Source organism: Labeo rohita, chromosome 19 (genome assembly GCF_022985175.1).
Source record: "Labeo rohita strain BAU-BD-2019 chromosome 19, IGBB_LRoh.1.0, whole genome shotgun sequence".
NCBI classification, from domain to species: Eukaryota; Metazoa; Chordata; class Actinopteri; order Cypriniformes; family Cyprinidae; genus Labeo; species Labeo rohita.
The window spans coordinates 3,913,232-3,939,152 of record NC_066887.1 but is presented as its reverse complement, the minus strand read 5'-3'; the positions used below and the strand labels follow the sequence as shown (position 1 = coordinate 3,939,152).

Below are 25,921 nucleotides of genomic sequence, written 5' to 3'. Positions count from 1 at the left end.
GAATGACGTGATTAGCTGGATCAGACATGTTTAATTATGGTTGAATCTAAAATTTGCAGGACTGTGGCCCTCCAGGAACTGAGTTTGACACCCCTGCTTTAGGGGTACAACAGCTTGTCACTGGGGCAGTAACCCTAAAGGGACACTTTGTACCTTTTTTACCCCTAAAAGGTGTGTACCTTAGAGTAGTACACTTAAACGGGTAGTTCACCCAAAAATGAAAATTCTGTCATTAATTACCCACCCTCATGTTGTTCCAAACTCGTAAGACATTTGTTCATCTGCAGAACACAAATATATATATTTTTGACAAATCTGAGAGCTTTCTGACCCTGAAAAAAACAGCAGCGCAACTGACACGTTCAAAGCCCAGAAAGGTAGTAAGGACATGCGTGTGGTGCTGCTTTCGCAGGAGCCGGCGTTCTCAAAACGTTCATCTCTCTTAGTTTATTGACTGTATATTCTGGTTCAAACAAGTAAGGCTGGGAAAAAAATTGCAAGTCGAAATCTGCAAACGTTTTTATGAAGACAGTGTACATCTTCCTCTGCTTGCAAACAAGGGCAACGCATATGTCAGAGTGCCGGCTCCTACGTCAGCAGCACCACACGCACGCGTTGTGATATTCTCATGAATGCCTGTTGAAGACTATCATGGAAGAGTAGAAATTGTTGAATAAAGTTATTGTTTTTGTTTTCTTTGCACACAAAAAAAGTATTATCGTAGCTTTATAACATTACAGTTGAACCACTGATGTCACATGGACGATTTTATCAATGTCCTTACTACCTTTCTGAGCCTTAAATGTGGTAGTTACATTGCTGCAGGGTCAGTTTCTCAGATTTCATTAATTTGTGTTCTGAAGATGAACAAAGGTCTTAAGGGTTTGGAATGAAATGAGGGTGAGTAATTAATGACAGAATTTTCATTTTTGGGTGAACTATCCTTTTAAGGTACTACTATGTACATTTTTAGGGGTAAAATATCCCAGTGACAAGCTGTTGTACCCCTAAAGGTACCATTTTTGAACATTTTTTTCTTATTCACAGCTAACAATTTTTAGCTTATCCACAACAGGGTGTGGCGCTTCTCTTTTAGTGTGCAAGTGGCAAATGTTAACATTTTTCTCTTCTTTTGGGGTATTAGTGCTCATTATCATTAGGGTACCAGGAAGGGAAATGGAATGCTACTGTCTTTGCTATCTGTGAAGTACTTGTCCTTCCTTATCCTCCTTTTTATTCAACAATATAAGACAGGGTTTCTCAAATCTGGCCCATGAAATCCACTTTCCTGAAGAGTTTAGCTCTAATCAAACACACCTGAACATGCTAGTCATTGTCTTCGGAATCAAAATCACAGATGAGTGAGTCTGATCAGCGTTGGAGCTAAACTGCAGAGAATTGGCCCTCCAAGGCAAGATTTGAGGAACACTGATGTAAGATATTCTCTGGCCCCTCCCCTAGAAGCTCTGATGTTGTCAGGGTCATAATTAGCTCAATTGGATAAGCCTCTTTGCACAGGAGCAGTCTCGAGAGAGCTTCCCAGAGCCTATTCTCGATCTGCAGAAGCAGGGAGAGGGAGTCCCAGCAGCTTTGCAGTGGAGGGCGCTGGTAGAGGGTCACTTCCATGTCAGAGTCAGAAAGTGAAATTGCAGTTCATTTGTCATGGCTTCCTCTACACCATAGCTACCTAATGCACTCAAGAGGCTACAGTGGAGCAGAAGAGTGACTCAAATAGACACTTTCTTCCACCTTAATCTTGTTCATTCTTAGGCTCTCTAAAGGCTAGTTCACAACACCCCAACAAACACCAACAAAACTCCAAATCCCAGTGCTTGATCAGTGGGGAAACCTTGTTGGTATTTGTTCAGGCAATGAATGTTTTGCAAAATTCTCAATCCAGCGTCCAACATTAAACTCGAGAGTTGGCACAAATCTAGCAGACATCCAATCACTCCATCTGACCTCATAAGAGTGGCACACCTCTTGACTGTAGACAGGAAGGAGCTTGATCTCTGACAAGCTTATCCTTTCATCGGGTGCCATTGGACATACGTCTGTCAGTCAGTGACAACCCTACCGGATTGGTACAAAGTACTCAATTCCCTCCCCGCCTGCAGAAAGAGAAAAGGATTTGGTCAAAGTAGCAAACTAGTGGAGGCACACACCAAGACGCTACGCTGTGTGAAGCCTGGGAAAATGGTGGTAAGTCCATATTTCACCTAACCGTCAATACTTGGAATGGCGATGGTTCTGCTGCTGTGTGCTTTGGAGTGGGGACTTCTAGCTAGTTAATTGCTTTCTCTGAACTTTCACTTTCATGTAAAACCACCAACCAGAATGTTGGAAAATCTAAGGGCAAAGAATAGTTTGAATGGTTGGGTGCAAGCGATTGAGGCCAACGCTTGCTTCCATGCAGCCATGAGCGAGCTGTAGGGGTTCTTGGAGTCAGGGATCAGCCCGGCAAACTCAGGGAAACAGTCTGTTGTGATGCGGGGACTATGTAGGGCAGGGTGTTTGAGCTGGCTTACAAGAATAACGGTAAGCTCATTATTCTAAGGCATGAACTCCATTTCAGCGCAAGGAGATAGAGAGGGAAAGAGAACGACACTGCGAGAGGCATTGAAAAAAAATGGCAAGCAGTTGTGTTCTGCATCTTCCTTGAAGGGAATGTGCAAGACCTTTAAGCACTGACCCAAGTGTGGTTTGAAGAGCTGTAGTTGAGTTCTAGTCATCGTCCCGGTGGACGTAGTCGAGTAAATCAGCTTTGCAGAACTTTAACTTGCCAAGGTTTGGAACGGGTGGTGCAGCAAAGACGGATTATCAACAATATATTGGGACTACACAGAACAGATTCTTTTTTCCTGAAGACGCTGGGGACGGTCTACGCATGACGCTTAGACGAATGGCAAACGCTTCTGGTTTGTGAGGCATGGTGTATGTTAAGGCAGAAGTAATGTCTACAGAAGTAAGCTTTTACAACGCTCATTATTTGCACAGTAGCATACAGATATCACCGCATGCTGGCAGGGAAATTGGGGACAGGATGATGCAATGTTGGCAGCAGTAATCAGACTTCTCCAATATTAAAGTTTCCACGCTGTATGCTAGGATACAGTTTCTTTTTTTTTTTTTTTTTTTGCATTTATTATAGTGCCTTGGTAATATTGCACTGAATTTGGCTGTTAAATACCCATATTTTTCATCTTTAGAATACAGCTGGTATTGTCACATGTAAATAACCATATTTTACACATGCACATATGATGTGAATCCTATGGTGATGGTTTACTTAAATGAACCCAGTCCAGTTTATAATTAAAGCACCTTGAAAGTGAACTTTGTGCTTTGTTTAAAACTGCTACGAAAGTATCAGTATTATTGTATTAAGTATCAATATTACTGCATTGCCAACCCCATACTAACACAACTGAAAAGTTAAAGTTGGGAAACTTTAATGGAAATGTAATTGTCTTTTTATTGGAAATGTTTGCTTTCTCACCATCAATTGGCTGAGGCTTGGCTTGCAAATAACACACGCTTGACTGTAAACTTTAGTTTGATTTCTGTTTTAATAATGTTATAACATATCAGACTACATGCTAAAGGTTTCTTTTTAAGAAAAAAAGAAATGAGATGTATTTTATGGTATTATGTACATAATACAACAGCATGGAGCAGTGTAAAACAGAATCAAATTATGTGTCTTTTAAATGTCATTTAAGCACTAGATTTTAATATCTGTGTGTATCCAACTAGATAAAGATTTCCTAACAGAAATATTCGGTCAACAGAAATAGTGCTGCTTAGATGTGGGATCTACTTTAGTGGAAATTTACTGTCAGATGTTGAGCTAGGAAACCAATATTTGAGGCTTTTTTTGCCAAATTATTGGGGGAAAACAAAACAAAACAGGGTTTTTCTTGCAGTTTTGGTTGTGTTGTGGTTCATGCTGGTTTTTATGTAACACTATGTGACTTTAAAATATCTGTATTCGTTCTTTCTTTCCATTTCCTTTGTAAATAGGTAAGTATGTATAAAGAAAACCAATATCTATTGTTACATGTGTTAATTTAAAGGGTTAATTAACCCAAAAATGACAATTCTGTCATCGTTTATTCACTCTAATGTTTTAGTCACCAATCTGTATGACTTCTTTTCTTCTGTGGAAAACAAACAGGATTTTTTAAAGAATGCACTAGTAATTTTTTTCCATGTAATTGCAATGAATACGGACTGAAGATTTCACAAAAGCACCTGAAAAGTATCATACAAGTAGTTCTTGTGAGTATATTCCACGTCATAAAATAGCTTTGTATATGCAACAAAATGAGGTTTTCATGTACTTAAAGAGTCAGTGAACTGAATTTAAGAACTTACCAAATGAATTGTGATTTAGTTTTGTGAACCAGATCAAAAGATTTTTTTTAAAAGATCAGAATCAGAAGTTTCTACTGTGAACATCCTGATTGAAACATGCAAATTTCAGTCCCCATTCATTGTAATTGCATTTGTGTTTCACTGAAGAAAGAAAGTTACACGGTTGTGGAAGTACATGAGGGTGAGTAAATGCTGACAGCTTTTTCATTTTTGTTGAACTTCTCTTTTAAAAGAGCTTTAAGAGAAAGCGTGTGAGTAAATGAATGTTGCGTATTTGCCTATACAAGATAAATCTTGTTGACACGAGTGTGTGCGTGTGTGTGTGTCCTCTCACTGTGCTGTCCTCAGGAGATATGGATGGTCACTGGTGGGACCATGCGTCTTGGCATAGCGAGGCCTCGTCAATGTCTATGGTGAGGCTTGTGACCCTCTCACCCCATTTCCCCTCGTTTAATTCACCTCTGCATGTTTTGTTTCTCCTCCTTTTTTATATCATCCATAACTTTTAGGCAACATTCAAAGGGGAAAAAGAAAAACAAATGAGCAGGCGTATTTTTTGGACGCCAGTTATGCCCCGTCTGAGAGGCAAAAGACAGTGGTGCGATTTTGGGAGCGCTCCCACGACGAAGACGCAGAGTGGTGCGAGCCGCAGGTCAAAGATTCAGGGGTTGACACGTGCAGTAGCACCACGCTAAACGAGGAGCATAGCCATAGCGACAAGGTACTGAGACGACTTCCTGCCGCCTGCCTCTCGCTTCCTGTGACTGACACGCTCACTGTCTGTTTCTGCCCCTGGAGGGTTTCCCACTCTAGTCGTGCCTCTCGGGAGAGAGGAGAACCCTCACGTTTGCTTTGCTCCACTGTCTTCTGGCTGCAAAGTCGTAGCGCATCCTAACTCACAGAACGATGAATGACAAACTTCCTGGCACTGTTTGCTCCATATGCTGCATGCTTCTCGATGCGGACAGACGCTCCATTCTGATTGCAAACCTGTTTTCCTCACTTGGTCACGTCACCTTTTCACGCTGTTTCCCCCTTCGGGATTTCCTGACATGATTTTTTCCACACAATCCTTCAGTCTCAGCTTAAACACAGGGATAGACTAGTGTGGGAATCAATCTTGCACTAAGCAGTTGTTTTTCTTTTCCCCTTTTCACTGTCTCATTCTTCATGCTGTACTTTTCTGTCCTGTCTTTTGTTTTTGTTTGTTCACCATGTCTTTCGCTATAGTGAATAGAAGTAGCTTGCTACATCCATACTGCTTGAGGGTGTGAGAGCAATTTACGTTGCTTTTCTGGTTGATTAGTGGATTGGTCTAGATCGGTGCTTCTCAACTGGTTTTGCTTCAACTTGTTCAAAAAGGGTCTTTGAAATTAAACATTAATATTTGTGAATTGGTTTAACCTATGGTTAATATGGTCACACTTTAGTTTAGGGACCAATTTTCACTATCAACTCACTGTTAACTATGATTTTGCCTCAGTAAATTCCTAATTGCTGCTTACTAATAGTTAGGTTAGTTGTAGAATTAATGGATCTTAAATTTAGTCATGCAAGAAGAGGCATTAATATGTGCTTTGTAAGTACTAATAAACAGCCAATGTGCTACCAATATGCATGATAATAAGCAACTAGTTAATATTGAGAATTGGTCCTTGAAATAAAGTGTTACCATTAATATTTGTGAATTGGCTAACAATGTGTGATAAAGCAACAACCATAACATTCAGGTTTTTGTCCTGACTAATAAGTACCGGGTTTTATTTTTGCAGCATTGCACTGCATATCCCAGCCCACATTAAAACCTTATTGGTCCAAAATTCTCCTTCTACATATATTAAATATATTCTGACTGGCTGTGATTCAGATTGTTTCACATTTAGGTTGGATACTTTTCACAACTTTCCTGGTTAGTTTTAATTAATCACACAAAACACAATGTGGTTGACACAAACAATTTATTGTAGTTTGAGTTGCGTCTTCTTTTACTCTTGTGTAGCTTCGATCATGTTAAGGACGAGGGTATGTTGGTAATTGTTGTTACCAACTTGCCCACATGCTGAAGTCTGTCTAATTTAACATTTACCAAATATGTGAAGAATCAAATGAGTGAAAATGTATGCTAAATCGTTATGCAAAAAACGTGAAGTTGGATTGGATGTACAGGCTTTTACGTCAACAACAAAATATGTGATGTTCTCTTTAGTTTTAAAAGTTAAAATATAATTCTGTTCACATATTCTGTTTATACTTTTTTATTTTATTATTTGCATTGAAAAGGGTCCGCCTGCATCCTGAACTATTACAAACTATGACCACTACAAGTTATGCCTTCCACAGAAAAAATGAGTTATGGATGTCTTTGATACAACTTTTCAAGTGTGTGATATATTTATTTTATGTTTTATTTTAAAAAAATGTTTGTAAGATTATATTACTGTCAAATTTCATTTCAAGTATAAAATAACTGCTATTAGTGAAATCTTCAGTTATGAGGTTAAATGCAGTAACTGTAGAGTTTCGTAATTAAATCACTTTAAAGTGAGGAAAACAAACTGGATGAGTGATGCAAAAAAACACAATTTGCTGAGTCAACTTAAAATAATTTGTTACCCTGCTGTCTTAAAATTTTAAGTTCAGTCAACTCAAATAAGTTTAGTCAGCTTGAAATGTTAAAGGAACACTCCACTTTTTTTTGAAAATAGGCTCATTTTCCAACTCCCCTAGAGTTAAACAGTTGAGTTATACTGTTTTCCAGCTCCTGGTCTGCCGGTAGCACTTTTAGCATAGCTTAGCGTAGATCATTGAATCCGATTAGACCGTTAGCATCTCGCTCAAAAATGACCAAAGAGTTTCAATATTTTTCCTATTTAAAACTTGACTTTTCTGTAGTTAATATCATTGCTGCACCCATGGTACGGCAGCAAAGTTCCTTGATTATTACGCCGAAATGAGAGTATAGTTCCTAGCCATATTGACCTAGAAAATCACAACTTTTTATTTTTTGTCGGTCTTTGTACACAATGTAACTACAGAAGAGTCAGGTTTTAAATAGGAAAAATATTGTCATTATATATGGTCATTTTTGAGCGAGATGCTATCAGTCTAATCAGATTCAATGATCTAAGCTAAGCTATGCTAAAAGTGCTACCGCCAGACTCTGAGATTGGCTGAATGGATTTAAAAACTCAACTGTTTAACTCTAGGGGAGTGTTCCTTTAAGTTGTACCAAGTCACAACTTGGATATTTGATATTTTATAAATTTTAAGTTGAATCAACTCAAATATATAAGTTGTCACTTAGTACAACTTAACATTTCAAATTGACTAAACTTTTTTGTTGACTGAACTTAAAATTTAAAAGGCAGCCAGGTATCAAATTATTTTAAGTTGACTCAACAAATTGTTTTTTTACAGTGTAGGTGGAAAAAAGAAGCAAGTAGTATTTTTGATGACATCAGCGATTCCCAGGGGGAGGAGCTGTTATGACAATACTTAATTGGCTGTTTCTTTGTAGGAGTTGTAACTTACAGTAGACATAACTTGTAGTGGCCGTGGTTTCTAGTTCTGTAGAATACAGTCAGATACACTTGTTTGCATTCGGCATTGTTTATTATAAAACAAATAGTTTTGTCCTTGATTATGTTTTGCTAAGCAGTGTTTAAAGCCATTGTAAAATACTGCACACACATCTGTGGCCTCATTATATCAATATTACTGTACATTTCAGCACAGTTTTATTCTGTGCTGTAAAACTGGCCCTCAGCTGTTCTAAAATCTCCATAAATATTGCTTTATTTACTACTATGTGCCCTATCAGAAGTGTTGTGATCCACCAGTTGAGAACTGCTGATCTATTTTACAGCTGTGAGTTGCTGTCCAGTGTGCTTGATATTGTACCTCTCACCCTGTCCTGACTATTGAGTCTACACTTAATGGACGCACAAACCGAACTATATACTGTATGGTGGGAAATTCATTTAAAGACAGTCACATTCATGCCCAGATCCTGGCATCATTTCCTCACACTCATGTCGTTCCAGACCAGTAGGAGTTTCTTTCTTTCCTCTGTTGAACACAGTGGTAGATGTACTGTCTAGAGAGCCCTGATTCATAAAGGGGACTGGAGCTGTCAAGCTCCAACAATAGCAAAAAACAAGTAGCAAAAAGTGGTCTGTGCAATTCATGTTCTGTGTTCTAAGTTTTCTGAAGCTATACAATAGCTCTGAGTGAGGAACACACTCTAAGAAAAGTCTGTATAAATATGTGCCATGTTAAAGGAATAGTTCACCCCCCAAAAATGAAAGTTTGCTGTTTACTCACCCTCAGGCCATCCAAGATGTAGCTGATTTTTTTTTCTTCAGTAGAACAGTAAAGAAGATTCTTAGCTGAAACCGTGGTCCTTGGTGACTCATATAATGCAATACAAATACCATCACTTTTAGTGTCAAAAACATATCAGGCAACTAGGGGTGTAATGATACACATATTCGTACTGAAAGTTTCCGCTGATTTGTGCAGTGTAAATGCAGTCCGTTCAAAACGCGATCATTCCTTCCTCTGTACTACTAGTATTAACATGAATAAAAATGAATCAACGTCTCACGCCTCATGCATCAGTGTTTCAATCACATAGAGACGTCAACAAAACAGCATGGAAATAAAACGTGGCGTAGCACTTCGTTTACCTCAGGCAAGTTTAGAGAAGACCATTTCATGAAATATTACACTAAATACTCATTATATTTTACTTTAACAGTTAGTCTTAATTATTTACTGTATGTTTAAATTAATCTGTTATGAAACATGTTATGACAGCTACTGTGTAACTGAATATATTTTAACAAACAGAATTGTTATCATTTATAAGTTAATTTAAAAACGTCATTATGTGCAATTTACATGTTTGCATACTTTTTTTTAAAGTGTTGATTACTATATTTTAAAATAAATAGTAATTAAATTTGGGTTTGGGTTAAGTTGTTTGGGTTAAGCTGTTAATTGTAACCTTATAATGTAAAAGGGCTCCCTATAGTTTAAAGCATAAGCTTTAAAAAAAAATGTAATTATAACTGAATGCATTTATAGAAAGAGCAACTTCAGTAAACCACTGTTTATTTAAAAACAACAACAACAAAAAAATTAGTTTTCCCCACCGGCTGTACTGAAATCGCACGAACCATGAGCTTAAAACAATTTGTTGAGTCAACTTAAAATAATTTGTTACCTCGCTGCCTTGAAATTTTAAGTTCAGTCAACTCAAAAAAAGCTTATTCAACTTGAAATGTTAAGTTATACTAAGTGACAACTTAGATATTTGAGTTAATTCAACTTAAAATGGGTGAAAAGGCAGCTGGGTTACTTACCCAGCTTTTAAGTTTAACAAACACAAATATCTAAGTTGTTACTTGGTACAACTTAACATTTCAAGTTGACTAAACTTAAAAATGTAAGGCAGCAGGGTAACAAATTATTTTAAGCTGACTCAACAAAAATTGTGTTTTTTGTTTTTTTACAGTGTACCAAACCGTCATATTTGTGTACTGTTTAACCCCTACAGGCAACACAAAATTAATACCCATGACTTCTGACGATATATATTAAGAGTTTATGAAGAAACTGATTATTATTTATAACGTTGTTGCTTTTAATCCATAGCCTGAGACAAATGGGGAAGTCTGATTCTTTTTCATACAGAATCACCAAGGTTTGAGCCAAAAATCTTCTTTACTTTTTTTTTTTACTGATGAAACTCATCTACATCTTGGATGGCCTGAGTAAATTAACAGCAAATCTTCATTTTAGGGTGAACTGTCCCTTTAATATGAAAAATTTGTTCATACTGAATTTTCAAAGATGTTTAAAACATACAGGTAGTTTTTTGCCTGGACATTATCCATTTTCTTAGACATTTTTCTCTTTCAGTGCCAGACCAAAATGTTATTACACTGTAAAAAACAATTTGTTTAGTCAACTTAAAATAATTTGTAACCTGGCTGCCTTAAAAGTTTAGGTTCAGTCAACTCAAAAAAAGTTTATTCAGCTTGAAATGTTAAATTATACTAAGTGACAACTTAGATATTTGAATTGAATCAACTTAAAATTTTAAGGCAGCTGGGTTACTTACCCATCTGTTAAGTTTAACAAACACAAATAGTTGTTACTTAGTACAACTTAACATTTCAAGTTGAATAAACTTATTTTAGTTGACTGAACTTAAAATTTTAAGGCAGCAGGGTAACAAATTATTTTAAGCTGACTCAACAAATTGTGTTTTTTATTTTTTACAGTGTAGCTGATTATTTTCCCCTTCCCCGCAGCTATTAAATCTCATCCAGTTCAAATATGGTGCAAAGTTTAACACCAGTGACACTACACTAAAAAAACAACAACAATGATACATAACTGACATCAAATTTGGCACATCATGTCTTTATGCACTGTATGAACTGCGTGTATATTTAATTTGAGAACTGCATGAGAACATTTTCAGGCTTTTCCTAATATAATATTATATTATTATATATATTATTCTATATATTATAATATTATATTATATTTCCTATTATAATATAAATATATATTAGTTTATGACATGAGAGTGAGAAAATTGATGAAACGATTTTAGTTTAGCTTGAATTATTCCTTTAAATACCGTAAATGTTATGGTATTTATGCTTTTATACATTCATACTGACAAGATACACAAAAATACCCTTTTAATGTCAACATGAAATCTGAAAAGACCCTATTTACTTGCTTAATGTGCATTCCTGGTCTTATTGGGAACGATTCATCTATGCATGTTATATGTGCATGAGATGAAAAAAAAAACTGTTTGTCTATAATTTTTCTTTAAAATGAAATAACTTACTCCGCCGACTTACTGTCACTTTAGACAAGAGAACACATATTCACTATTAACTAAGAGTTTTACCTCAATAAACTCCTTTATTAGCTGCTTATTGATTGATAGTTGTTGTAGTTATATTTAGGTATGTGTTCGGGTTGTCATATATAATATGGTCATGCATTAATATGTGCTTTGTAAGTGTTAATGCTAGTAATTCTGTATGCATGCTAATAAGCAGCTAGTTAATAGTGAATAGTATTCCTTAATTTAAAGTGTTACCATCTTCTCTTACCAAACTTTAATGACTCAGTTACTTCTCACTAGATAAAATCAAACCCCATCCTGCATACTGTTTCACTTAAATATTTGATTACAAAGTAAAATGGGTTGTGAATGTGTTTCATGTTGACTATTTTAAGTGACGCCTTGGTTCGGTTTGTGCCTTTACAGCTAACAAGAGTTGACCTCCTCTTTTAATTTCTCTGAGCCTGTGCATGTGCAGTGTGTGGATGCCTGTATAAAAACCAGAGGTGTATTGTCACTTTGACCCCGTAGCACCCGGTGACATGGCAGCCATCCAAAGATGGAGAGCGCCTAATAGGGCGGATAGTGCTAAACAAGCGGATGAAAGATGGCACGGTGCCCAGAGACACGGGGGCACTGCTGGGCCTCAAGGTAAGAGATGCCCAAACACTGGCAGAGTTCACTCAATCAAAGCCATGCTAATGACCCTGGATCATAAAAGATCTTCAGCAAACACTCAATCAGCTTTATACACAATGCACCGTTTACTTATAAGTTTTCTCTTGAACTTTCACCTTATTGTGGACTGAATTAGTTGGCTTGAGTTCTTGTATTATAAATCGGTAACTGATGTTTTACACTTAAAGGAGAACTCTACTTCCAGAACAACAATTTACAAAAATTTACTCTCCCCCTTGTCATCCAAGAAGTTCATGACTTTCTGTCTTCAGTTGTAAAGACATTATGGTTTTTGAGGAAAACATTTCTGGATTTTTCTCCATATAATGGACTGATATGGTGCCCAGATTTTGAACTTCACAAAATGTAGTTTAAATGCAGCTTCAGATGACTCTAAATGATCCCAGCCAAAGAAAGAAGGGTCTTATCTAGCAAAACGATTGATCTTTTTTTTTTTTCAAAAAATAAGAATGTGTATACTTTTTAAGCACAAAAGCTTGTGTAGCACAGGCTCTGGGATGCGCGTCCACAACGCTACGAATTAGTGATGGGTCGTTCTTGAACGATTCGTTCATTTTGAACGAATCTTTAATGTGACTCGGGAAGAACGAGTCATCTCGGGGAGTGATTCGTTCAGTCGTGCATGTGCAACATCCTGTTAGGTTCTGTACTGCAATTAGTTCACCTGTTTCGAGTCTTCGGGTTTTTCGAGTCATTCGTTCATCTTATGGGGCTGTCACGTGATGAACGAACGACTCAAACCCGAAAACTTGTCAGATAAGAGGTGAGGTGAGCTAATCATAGACTAAAGACCCAGGTAAACAATGAATTCATCTTTTCTGTTTCTTATAGCATTATAGTTTTGTCTTGTTTGTAGTGTGATCAACGTTTGTGTAAGCAGTAGATGAGTTACTAACACATAACATTTTTTATTATATTTTGCTAAAATGAACGAAATGACTCGAAAAAAGATTTGTTCATTTTGCTGAACAAGACTCGAAGGTCAGAGTTGGTAAAATGATCCGAACTTCCCATCACTACTACGAATCACATGTAATCACACTCCGGATCAAAAAGGTAGAGTATGGTGAAAAACTCCATCTTATTTTTTCCTACAACTTCAGAATCATCCGACATCGTTGTACCTTTTTGTTTGTAAACAGCGTTTGACTTTCTTTCTTAGTCTTTGCGCGTTCTAAACACTGGGTCTATAGTTCCGCCTACGTTCCGTGTGACCTTTCGACATAATTCAATACTACGAAGCGTCGTGAATTGTTGTTCTGGAAGTGGAGTTCTCCTTTAAAACAGTACACATTCCCACAAAAGGCTAAATTAAGGCACTATTTGTGCTGTTGTGCTTTAGTTCCTGAGACTTTACCCACTCGCTGTCTTTCAGCCATTATCTGAGTACATTCCTGTGAATAAAGAGCTATTTTTCCTGTGCAAATGTGTTTAGCAGTCATTTTATGGGTGCTTTTGATTTACATAATTCCTTTAGTGAATGGGTTGTTAAAAGGCAGAAAATGCATGCAATCAGCAATCCTTGTTCACTTTCCCCATTGTATTAGCACATATGGTATTGATGTGGATCATCAGCATTTTTTCATAGCACAGGTCAAACTTTCAGCATTTCATTTCCACACAAATAAACACGTTTCAGGCCCTTTTTGCTGAAAAATGTGTCATTTCATGTAAATGATATTTTAAATCATTTGCATTGCCTGTTGTTTGTATTGCAGGTGGTGGGAGGGAAGATGACAGAGTCTGGCAGACTTTGTGCTTTCATTACAAAGGTGAAGAGAGGAAGTCTAGCAGACACTGTCGGCCATCTTCGACCAGGTGAACACATCTGTTCAGATTTAACAATTAAGCACATTTTAAGTCATTTTTAGACTGTGGAGGACATGAAAGCTATGAAACTATGCAAAGTCAAGGTCCTGCCGAATTATGAGATTCTGTATATGAGTAAAGAAGTTATGATAAAGGTTTTTAGCTTTAAGAGTAAGTTCACACAAAAATGAAAATTCTGTCATCCTCACATGGATTACTTTTACAGTAACATTTTGTTGGAATGGGACAGAAATTACTTTTGGAGGGACAGAAATTACTTTAGGTTTCTTTCAAAATATCATAATTTGCAAGGCTCTACAGTGCAACCTTTTCAGTCGCGTTTGCTGCTGCGTGCGACTATGAAAAAATATTTAGGAGCACCATGTGCAAGTGACCCGATCAGCATATTTGCTTCAAAGGTTTCTATGTGTTTTACTACGAAGTGTAGAGAGAGTGTAAATAAGAGATTGATTGTGCAGTGTAGAGACCTTTGTTGATTATAATGGATCTGTGAGATTGCAATGAACTAAGATGAGTGACCAATTTTAATGATTTTGTAAATGAGATATTGATTTAATACAACAGTTAAATAAACAAGAAGTTAATATTAAGTAACTAACATTGTCTGACTATAACACTATTGGTTGATTTTGCTGATTTCGTTGTCAAAAATAGTTTGAAACAAGTCACAACTGAGGCGCTGCACATCTCCATTCAAACATAGCAGTGAAAGTGCATTTTTAGAAGAATCAGTGAGTTAATGATTCAATTTCCCATTCATAAAGACAGTCACATGCTTTATTCCTGAATGAATCCATTGTTCGAATGAATCAAATGAATGAATGATTCAGTAATTAAATCAGTGACTTGCCGCCACCTACTGGCAGATTTAGTTTCATTTTAAAGTATCTTTTCAGTTATTTAAATCATTTAATATTTTTGTATTCAAAATGTTATATTTAAAACATGAATTTATTAATTAAATTGCACTTATGCCACCTCTGAGCCTCATTAAACCTGAAAATACACCTGCAAGCCACTTTTGTGTTCTCTTGTGCCACCTCTGTAGTACAAATTAATTTTGTTAATACTGATTTCATTTGATTGGTAACTTATTCTTATTTTACTTGTTCTTATTCTGTAGTTTTAATTAGACATTTTAAAAAGCTATATATATATAAAAGATGACATACTTTTAATAAAGTTAGAAAAATGCTATTACAAAGATAAAAATAAAATTCCCCTATAAATCACTTTAAGGAGTCAAAAATCACCCCATAATGGCTAATTTTTTATCAGATTTTTTGATTATTGATTAGAAGGTGCTCTGAAAATTTTAACTGTGCTCCTAAAAAGAAAAGTGAGTGTAGAGCCCTGATTTGTGGTTGAATGAAAGCAAATTCATATTGGATTTATATAGATTTTAAGATTTCCTGTAGCTCAAACAGTAGAGCATTGTGTTAGCAACACTGACGTCATGGGTTTGATTCCCAAGGAATGCTAAAATGTAAATGTCTACATTGAATGCAATGTAAGACACTTTGGATAAAAGCATCGGCCCAATGTAAATTAGTTACTTTTACGCTGTCTTTATGAATGTTTTGAAGATTAAGAGTTTTGGTGAAATGGACCTTCAGTGGAGGGACATAAATTGCTTAGGTTTCATTAAAAATTAATGTAACCTACTGTAAGTCACTTTGGATAAAAGTGTCTGCCAAATGTAAAATGTAAATGAATTGCTTATGTTTTTATGAACTTTTTGAAGATTGAACATTTTGGTTGCATTGCCATTCAGTGGAAGGACATAAATCATAGAGATTCCATTAGAGTATGAATTACTTTTACCAAATTTTTATAAACTTTTTAAAGCTTATACATTTTGGTGGGAATGAACTTTCAATTGAGGAATAGAAATCACTTAGGTTTAATTAAGAATATTATCATTTGTGCTTCAGTTAAGCCACTCGATTCATGCTGATTATCTTTACAATGTCTTTATGAACTCTTTGAAGATTTTGAGTGAAACGGACTTTAAGTTAGGGACAGAAATCAGAAAGGTTTCATTAAAATTATCTTCATTTGGTGTGATTAAACTGCTCGATTCATACACTAAATGGTATTATCAGTAAGTCATGGCAATGTTTTTACATTAACTCATCAAAATAAGATGAGCAATTTCAACTTCAAGTTCACATAAGTTCAAGTTCAACTTTTTCAGTTCAATTTGATGTAATTTAAGTTGAAAGTTGAGTGTATGGATTTCTTTTGCAGTGTCTTTATTAACGTTTCGAAGCCTTGTAGTGTTGCTTGCATGAAATTTTATTGGAGGGATAGAAATCGGTCCGACTTTGTATTAGGTGGCCTTAACTACTATGTAAATCAAAAAAATAAGTACATTGTACTTATTGTGGTCATATTGTATTGCAAAACACTTTGAGGTGGGTTACAGGTAAGGTTAGGGACAGGTTTCGTGGTATGGGTAGGTTTAAGGGTGGGTTAAAGTGTAAGAGATGGTCAGATAGTCAAAAGTCTAATTATAAATGTAATTACAGAAATTAATTACAGATGTAATTACATGCAGATATTTTTAAAATATACAGGGTTCCCACGCTTCTTGAAAGTACTTAAAAGTACTTGAACATCAGAAACATGGATTCAAGGCCTGGAAAGTACTTGAAAACAAATATAGGTCCTTGAAAGTGCTTGAAATAAATTTGAAATCAATTTTGTTTAGTAGAATAATGCTATTTCAAAAATTTTCCTATATGTGCAGTCAAAGACTAAAAGAAACAGCGTTAATGATTGGGGTGGAGATGGGGTAGCGCAAGAAAAAAAAATCTTAGCATGCGAGCTGATGTGCACATTGCACAAGCTTCAAATTGTAATTGATATTTTTTTTCCCATGCGCACACTGTGCAAATATATTGTTTCCCATTGTTTGCACATAATAACCACTCTCCTACACTGATTCTTTATTTTTTTTTTTTATCCATTACTGCTTATATTAATCATGCAGTAAAAATGCCCCTCCCCGTGCCTATATCTAGTCCGTCTGTGGATGAGCTGCATCGATTACAATAGAAGATCGTGATGAACGAAGGAGAGGGACAGATTTATTAAGGGAGTTTGCCAGTTAAATTGATTTAATACAACAGTTCACTACACAAGAAGATAATATTAAGTGACTTGCATTGTCTGAACACTATTGCCTGATTTTGCTCTGTTTCGTCAACGAATATTGTTTCAAACAAAATAACAGCTGAGCTGCTGTGCATCTCCATTCAAACACAGTGTTATTTCGTTTATGCATGAATGGGTTTTTTTTAAACAAATCTGTTTCAATTACCCATTCATGCTTCGTTGAATGAATCAGCCGTTTAAACGAATCAATTCAATAAACGATTCAGTGATAAAATCAGTGACTTGCCGCCACCTACTGGCAGTTTTACTATCATTTTAAAGTATCTTTTCTGTTATTTAAATCATTTAATATTTCTATATTCAAAATTTTATATATAAAACATTAACCTCAGTGTGAAGTTATGGATTTCATAGCATTAGTACAATTTGTTTTATACTGAGTTTAATTTGATTGGTAACTTATTCTTATTCTATTTGTTTTTATTCTGTTGTTTTAATTAGAAATTTAAAAAAAGCTTATAAATATATATTTTTGAATTTAACAAAAGATGACATACTTTTAATAAAGATAGAAAAATGCCATTACAAAGGTAAAAACAAACTTTCCTGTAAATCACTTTAAGGAGTCAAATATTGTATTGTAATGGGAAAGCTAATATTTTATCAGAATTTGATTATTGATTAGAAGATGCTCCTGAAATTTTTGACTGTGCTCCTTATTTTTACATATGCTGGTGTGTGAATTTGATAGGTGCTTGATGTATTCTACATCCCCTATCCTACCCAATACCTAAACATCTATTTTACAAACTATTTATAAGCAGCAAATTAGGAATTTATTGAGGGAAAAGTCGTAGTTAATAGTGAACAAGTGTTCCCTATTCTAAAGTGTTACTAGGCCACCTAATATAAATAAATCATTTGTGTCTCAAAGATAAACGAAAGTCTTACAGGTTTGGAATGTCATGAGAGTGAATAAATGATGACAGAATTTTAATTTTTGATTTTTTTGGTAAACTATCCCTTTAATACGGAAGCCCATTTCTGTTACTGAATAAAAACCAGAATATATATATTCATTTTCATGATATAAACTTACAATTGCAAGGAATAAAGTCATAAAAACTTGCAATTCTGACTTTTTTCTTGAAAATGCGAGTTTGTATCTCACAATTCTGACTTTTTTCTCACAATTCTGACCTTGTTCTCAATTTGTGAATTATAAATCCAATTTTAGGGGAGAATTCTCAGAATTATGAGTTTATCTTTCACAATTCTGACTTTATAATTCCCAATTGTGAGAAATAAACTTACAATTCTGAGAAAAAAAAAGAGTTGTGCGATGTAAACTTGCAATAGCAAGAAAAAAATTCAGAATTGTGAGATAAAAAGTCACAATTTTCACAATTTTTACATTTTTTGATTTTTTCATTTAGTCGTGGAATGGGCTTCCATACTTTAACTTCAATTTGTTAGCTTATATGTCATGTTGTATTGATGTGGTGTTGTGTCCTCAGGTGATCAGGTCCTGGAGTGGAACGGGAGGGTCTTACAGGGAGCCACATTCAAGGAAGTTTACAATATCATTCTAGAATCCAAGCCAGAGCCGCAGGTGGAGTTGGTGGTCTCACGGCCTATTGGGTGAGTGAAGCGGCTGCTGGATCATTACAATACTCAAAGTCTCAATTTAGGGACACAGAGCACATTTTCTTTGACAATAGTGGTTTATGAAGAAGGATAGCCTGTGTGAGCCCAACATTTGAATACTTATATTTATAGAAACATGTTCACAGTTTGAAATGAAAGTCCTGCTTCAAGTCTGTGCCTTGTTATTTTTAAAACACTAGGCAGCTTTTTTCCTTAAATCATTAAGAGTCTAGCACCAATACAATCAGATGCTCAGGTTAACCTTGAAGAGCTGGATAATATACAGTAAAATGCACAGTATATAGCTTGATCGCAAAATACAATTAAATGACCTAGCATTGTGAATATTTTAATGATCTTTTTATTTGGTAAGTATATTTCCTAAAAAACGTGCCCTGCTAGTTCTGCACATGATCCTTGTGTCTTTAAGATATTTTGATGTCAACTTTGATTTTAACCTCAGTAGCAAAAGTGCAAATATTATATGTACACTACCACAAGTCAAAAATTAGGAATAATTAACATTTATTAAAGTTTCTTTTTTTGTCTTTTATGCTCACCAAGTCTGCATTTATTATTTTAATAGAAATACAATAAAAACAGTAATATTGTGAAATATTATTGTAATTTAAAATACTGTTTTCAATTGAGATATATGTAATTTATTGCTGAGATCAAAGCTGAATTTTCAGCATCATTACTCCAGTCTTCAGTGTCACATGATCCTTCAGAAATCATTCCAATATGCTGATCAAGAAACATTTCTTATTAATTATTAATGTTTAAAAAGAAAAATGCATCACAAAAACCCTAATGTGCACATAAGAGACTTCTTATAAAAACTTAAAAAAAAAAAAAATATTCCAAACTTCTGACTGGTAGTGTATGTAAATATTGCTATATATATAATGGAGTATATAAATAAAAATGATTAAATATAATTCTTCCATATGTTAATTTATAGAAAAACAGTGTAGATGCCTTTTTTTTTTAAATTACATTCACTGTATTTTACTTCTTGATATAGTCATTTTAAATCTTTCTGATAACAATGGCTGTTTCTCATTTCAGAAAATAGAAATAAATAAAAATATGTAAATCTTCAGGTTATATATTTAAATTCATTGAAGCCTGATGGTTTAGCTATAGTGTGTCACCAAGCCATATTACCCTTACAAAAATGTAATCTTTTGTATTTATATAATATCAAAATGTTTTGACAGGTTTACTACACATTACTTATGACAATATATTTTATATATATAATATAGTATAATATATTCATATGGAAATGTATACAGTTGAGATCAAAAGTTTACATACACCTGCAAAATGCTAATAATTTTACCAAAATAAGAGAGATCATACAAAATGCATGGTGTTTTTTATTTAGTACTGACCTGAATAAGACATTTCACATAAAAGACGTTTACATATAGTCCACAAAAGAAAATAATAGTTACATTTATAAAAATGATTATTTTTAAAGTTTACATACTTTTGATTCTTAAAACTGTGTTGTTAACTGAATGATCCACAGCTGTGTTTTTTGTTTAGTGATAGTTGTTCATGAGTCCCTTGTTTGTCTTGAACAGTTAAACTGTCTGCTGTTCTTCCGAAAAATACTTCCGGTCCTACAAATTCTTTGGTTTTTCAGCATTTTGTGTATATGAACCCTTTCCAACAATGACTGTATGCTTTTGAGATCCATCTTTTCACACTGAGGACAACTGAGGGACTCATATACAACTATTACAGAAAGTTCAAACACTCAATGATGCTCCAGAAGGAAAAGCCATGCACTTACAGCCAGGGGGTGAAAACTTTTGAACAGAATGAAGTGATGTTCTTCTTATTTTGCCTTAATATCATATTTTTCAGTTAGTACCGCCCTTTAGAAGTTACAGAAGATACTCACATGTTTCTTAGAAGACAAAAAAAAAAGTTACATTTATCCTGATCTTTAAATTCAAAAGGTTTTCACCCCAGGCTCTTAATGCATTGTTTTTCGATCAAGCAGTTTAACTGTTCAGGACAAACAAGGGACTCATGAACAACCATCACTAAACAAAAAACACAGCTGGGGATCATTCAGGTAACAACACAATATCAAGAATCAAGTGTATGTAATCTTTTGAACGGTCATTTTTTTAATAAATTCAACTATTATTTTCACTTGTGGACTATATGTAAACATCTTTTATGTGAAATATCTTATTCAGGTCAGTACTATATAAAAAATAACATGCATTTTGTAGGATCCCTCTTATATTGGTAAAACAATTAACATTTTGCACATTCTGCAAGGTGTATGTAAACATTTGACCTTGACTGTATATGTACATATATTACATTTGTGTAACATATCATTAAGATGCCTTGAGTTTTTATTTATAGATACACGCCTGATATCATTAAAATGCTCTTCACACTTTTCTTGTAGAGATGTCCCTAGAATACCAGAGAGCACACATGGACAACTTGAATCAAGTAAGTTTACTAGTTTTGATGTATAAAACATCAATACTTCAGCACTGCATTTGTCAACAGGAGGATTAAACTAAATGTTCTTCACTTGTTTTTCAGGTTCAAGTTCCTTTGAATCCCAAAAAATGGGTCCCTCCATTTCTGTCACGTCCCCCATGAGTCCCGGCATGCTCCGGGAAAACCCTCAGTATCTATCCGGACAGCTCTCAGTGAGTACCAGCGTCTGCATGTGTGCCTGATCTCTGGACTTCCTGTGCTTTTCTTTGGCCGCTCTCTAGCTTTGGCGCTAGTTTTGAGGTTTAGCAATTATTTCACTGTGTCTTCAGGGAGTTTGCCAGCACTCACTGTTCGTTCACACAGATACTGGCTCAGATCAAAAGGCTAAGGGGTTGTAGTAGATAAAATGATGTAAGGTCTTAAAAAGCTTGTGCAGCGTTGACAAATGGACATGAACTACTGTTTTTTAACATTAAGAATTTAGGCATAATTTACACTACCGTTCAAAAGTTTGGGGTCACTAAGATTTTTTTAAAGAAATGTATATTTTTATTGAGAAAGGATGCATTAAATTGATCAAAAGTCAAAGTAAAGACATTTATAATGTTACAAAGAATCCAGAATTATAAGCAGCACAGCTGTTTTCAACATTGATAATAATCAGAAATGTTTCTTGAGCAGCAAATCATCATATTAGAATGATTTCTGAAAGATCATGTGACACTGAAGACTGGATAAATAATGCTGAAAATTCAGCTTTGATCACAGCTTTGAAATTATATTTTAAAATATATTTACATAGAAAACAGTTATGTTAAATTGTAATAATATTTCACAATTTTACTGTATTTTTGATCAAATAAATGCAGCCTTGGTGAGCATTAGAGGCTAAAAAACTTCCCGACACCAAACTTTTAAACAGTAGTTTATTTATAAGCAGACAGATTATGTTTACACCAGAGGTCGCGTTAACCGAAAATTATTTTTATTAGTGATGGAAAAATCTGAAGGCCGTCCATCATTTTGACAGATTGCACTGAGGGTGATCTATTGTAGATTGTAGCTGTAATTCCCACCCCTGTCCAGTTGGTGGTGAGTGCGCTCCAGTCTGGCAGTAGAGCAGGGGATTCAGAACAAAAACGAAACTGTCACAAATGTTTTCCTATGCGTTTGATTACGCAAGGGCGAGTGCACAGAAGCTACAACAATCATGCCACATTAAAGAGCACCAAAACGGTATTTACTGCTTAAAATTCCTAATAAAATGGACAGAATTTGAAATCTGAGACTTTACTTCATATCAAAAGTAACACAAAGCCTAGCCTGTTGCTATTTATTGGAAGGAAGATGCACTATGCACTGTTCATTCGTCAGCTGAAAACAGCATAGACCAAGAGATCAACTGTGATTTAAGAATCCATATTCATTTATTAAAATGAGAATCTATAAAAATTGAGAAATCAATTTTTTTTTTAACCCAGCGCATTCGTTGTTTTTAAACACTATGGTGTCGTCCTGTAGGTTCATGATTAAAAATGAAAATGTGAACAAAAATAAACTAAATTAAATGTGTTATTCTAATTCTAATATGAAAATTAAAATGATGGGTAATAATAGATTATGACAGAATTTTTACAATCCTGCCTGTCAAACTGACGGACAATGTTAAAGGTATCATCGGATGCTAAGTTCACTTTTTCATGTTGTTTGAACATTAATGTGTGTTGGCAGTGTATGTACAAATCTACCCTATAATGATAAAAATCCATGCAGTGGTTTTTAATTAATCTGTAAAAATAATATTCCCTTTTTCAAATCGAGCCGTTCTCAGATGCCTGTCGGTGTGCCGTCACACTAACAGAGGCCGCTCCCACGATAATTGATTGACATGAGCGTCTTACCTCAGATCAGCTGTCACAGTCCAGTAACTGTCCTTGTTTCGATGCTGGAGCAGGGATGTAAGTTAGACAAGAATATCTCAGATTGAGCGATTGAGGTGTTGCTGGATTTAATAATGTACATAGTGGTCGTCATTTACTCCCGACATCTGAGCTGCTGAAGATGCAGTAGATTACGTTTGTTTTTGAAGGGAATGTAGCTCCCGATCTACATATATCCGTCTATGTTCACGCGAATCATTCATGATCCCGCTTCACTTACAGCAGAAGTGTGTATTAGTGTTTTTTTTATGAATCTTTGCGATCGCCTTTCCTTATAACGTGGTAGTTAGGAAGTTTAACGGCTAAACGCAGCTAAATGTGGCTAAATGCGGCTAAAGTAAACAAGCTAATCATTCCACAGAGAGAAGAGAGGGGCGGGGTGAGCAGAGCTCATTTGCATTTAAAGGAACAGTCCCTCAGAATGAGAGGGATTCCCAAAAGATTGCGTAATTTTTGCAGAGCTGATTTTGACAAGGTAAAAAGGGTGTTGTTTTACAAAACCATTGAGAATTTTAAATCAAAGTATATTAGAGACTTTTCATTAAGACCCTAAAGAATCATATCAACTTGTGGAAAATTGGCATCCGATGACCCCTTTAAAGTCGAGCGCAACCTCTGGTTTACACATATATTTTTATTTACCTGCTTAAGTTTAAAGGTCCTCCAATTTGACAAATTCATAAGTACAGATATTCTGTGTGGTCTCTGCATGCACAATAATTAAAATACCATTTCAAACATGCCGTTAAGTGTAGTTTTAATTAGGAGTGCAACATGTCACACTGCAGAACGGAATTCATTAACATCTAGTTTCCACATAAATATTACACATTTTATTAATTGTAGGAGTTAAAACTCTCCCTCATCCTAATTTACAAGCATAAAATATGCCTTATTTACTTTGTGTTGGTGTTCTAGTTAACAAAATGAGAGGATTCCCAAAAGATTGCGTAATTTGGTTTTTCAGCATTTTTGTGTATTTGAACACTTTCCAACAATGGCTGTATGATTTTGAGATTCATTTTTTCACACTGAGGACAACTGAGGGACTCATATGCAACTATTACAGAAGGTTCAAACACTCAACGATGCTTCAGATGGAGAAACAATGCATTAAGAGGTGGGGGTGAAAACTTTTGAACAGAATGAAGATTGTGTGTTTTTCTTATTTTGCCAAAATATCATATTTTTCATTTAGTACCACCCTTCAGAAGTTACAGAAGATACTCACATGTTTCTCAGAAGAAAAAAAAAAGTTAAATTTACCCTGATCTTTAAATCAAAAAGTTTTCACCCCAGGCTCTTAATGCATGGTTTTTCCTTCTGAAGCATCAGTGAGTGTTTGAACCTTCTGTAATAGTTGCATATGAGTCCCTCAGTTGTTCTCAGTGTGAAAAGATGAATCTCAAAATCAGTCACAGTTGGAAAGGGTTCAAATACACAAAAATGCTAAAAAAAACAAAGAATTTGTTGCACCTGAAGGATTTTGCTGAAGAACAGTGAGCAGTTTAACTGTTCAGGACAAACAAGAGACAAGGGGATGATTTTATTTTAAAATCTGAGCAAAATGTAAGATATATAAAAATATATAAAGGACTGTTAGCTGCCTGTAAACCTCATGAGGTCTTACATTTGTTAGTCTGCAGCAGTTGTGTTTTGTGATTCTAGACAGTGCTAGACAGTGTCCGTCACAGACCAGCCTGGATCCTGGAGAGAATCCCGACACGGAAAAAGTATTATTAGTTTTCAAGCTTGTTAACCGATTGACGTAGACTCTGCAGGTCGGCTCTGACACAGCGCTGCTGATCAGGATGTTAGCTAAAGTCACTTCCATGAAAGACTAGCCATTGTACTTTTAGCTGAAGCTGTAGTGTTTACTTGAACAATCAGCCTTGATCTTAACTGTATGCCAGAGACATCTGCAAGGTAAGTTTGACCCAGGTGTTCGTATAGGCATGGAAACAGATTAGCCATTATCGTGCCTTTTAATTGTTTAATAGGGAAACGAGCTGTAGCAACGACTGCTAAATGTGTGGAAATTGTGTTTAAAAAGGAAATGCTGATTAATAATAATAATAATGTATGTGCTTTTTCTGTTTTTGCGCTGAAGTGTATCTGTTCTTCTGTCCGGGCGATGCTTTAGTGTCTTACTATGGTTTGCGCTGTTTTAAATCTGTTTTCTTTTTGTTTGGAATGAGGGAGATTTATCCTAAAACATACAAGTCAGAATACCTAACACACACACACACACACACACACACACACATACTAATCATTGCTGCATGTTGTTGTTATATATGTTATTGAGAATATATATGGAAGTAATGCATTAAAATGTATTAGATGTTTAGTTTAAAATGATGTTTTACTCTTCTTTTATATGTGGTAGTCTCTTTAAATATTAAAACTGAATTTACTTAAGCATTTTTTATTCTTTGTCATGTAACATGGAATGTTATATTTGTATTATATTTTAAAGAAAGCATTTTATGTGAAATGCATATGTAGGTTACACTTTATCATAAATATACAGTAACAACTTTTTTAAACTTTTTTTAAAAAAAAGTGTCAAAAAAATCAAATATAGTCTATATTGTTAATACAATAAAACGCACAAATAGTGAGTTCTCTGTTCATTGTCACAGTAGTTAACAAATTATTATTGTTTAATTAGCTCATATGTAAAGAGTTTGGTGATGTTTTATCATTTGTTAACAATTTACTTACTATTTGTCCATAGCCTATTAATTTATTAACATTGTAGAAACTATGAATTAACTATAAATTAGTGATCGACCGATATAGATTTTTTATAACCGATAACAATACCGATTATTTGCATGTTTATGTGCCTGATAACCGATATACAGAACCGATATTTATTTACTGTTATTTACTGTTAATCTTCGTATTACAACAATAAAAACTTTGCATTTATAATTTTTTT

At 34.9% G+C, this 25,921-nt stretch overlaps 1 protein-coding gene across 1 annotated transcript in view; it reads left to right on the top strand.

The window, feature by feature from the left end:
* The window catches only part of rims2b (regulating synaptic membrane exocytosis 2b), a 186,354-nt gene that overhangs the window by 83,531 nt on the left and 76,902 nt on the right, over positions 1-25,921 (top strand). Inside the window, exons 8-13 of the mRNA XM_051137658.1 lie at positions 4,887-5,098; positions 11,786-11,905; positions 13,672-13,771; positions 18,421-18,544; positions 20,994-21,040; positions 21,137-21,246. Of these exons, the coding sequence (XP_050993615.1) occupies positions 4,887-5,098; positions 11,786-11,905; positions 13,672-13,771; positions 18,421-18,544; positions 20,994-21,040; positions 21,137-21,246 (713 nt within the window). The remainder of the gene's footprint in view (positions 1-4,886; positions 5,099-11,785; positions 11,906-13,671; positions 13,772-18,420; positions 18,545-20,993; positions 21,041-21,136; positions 21,247-25,921) is intronic.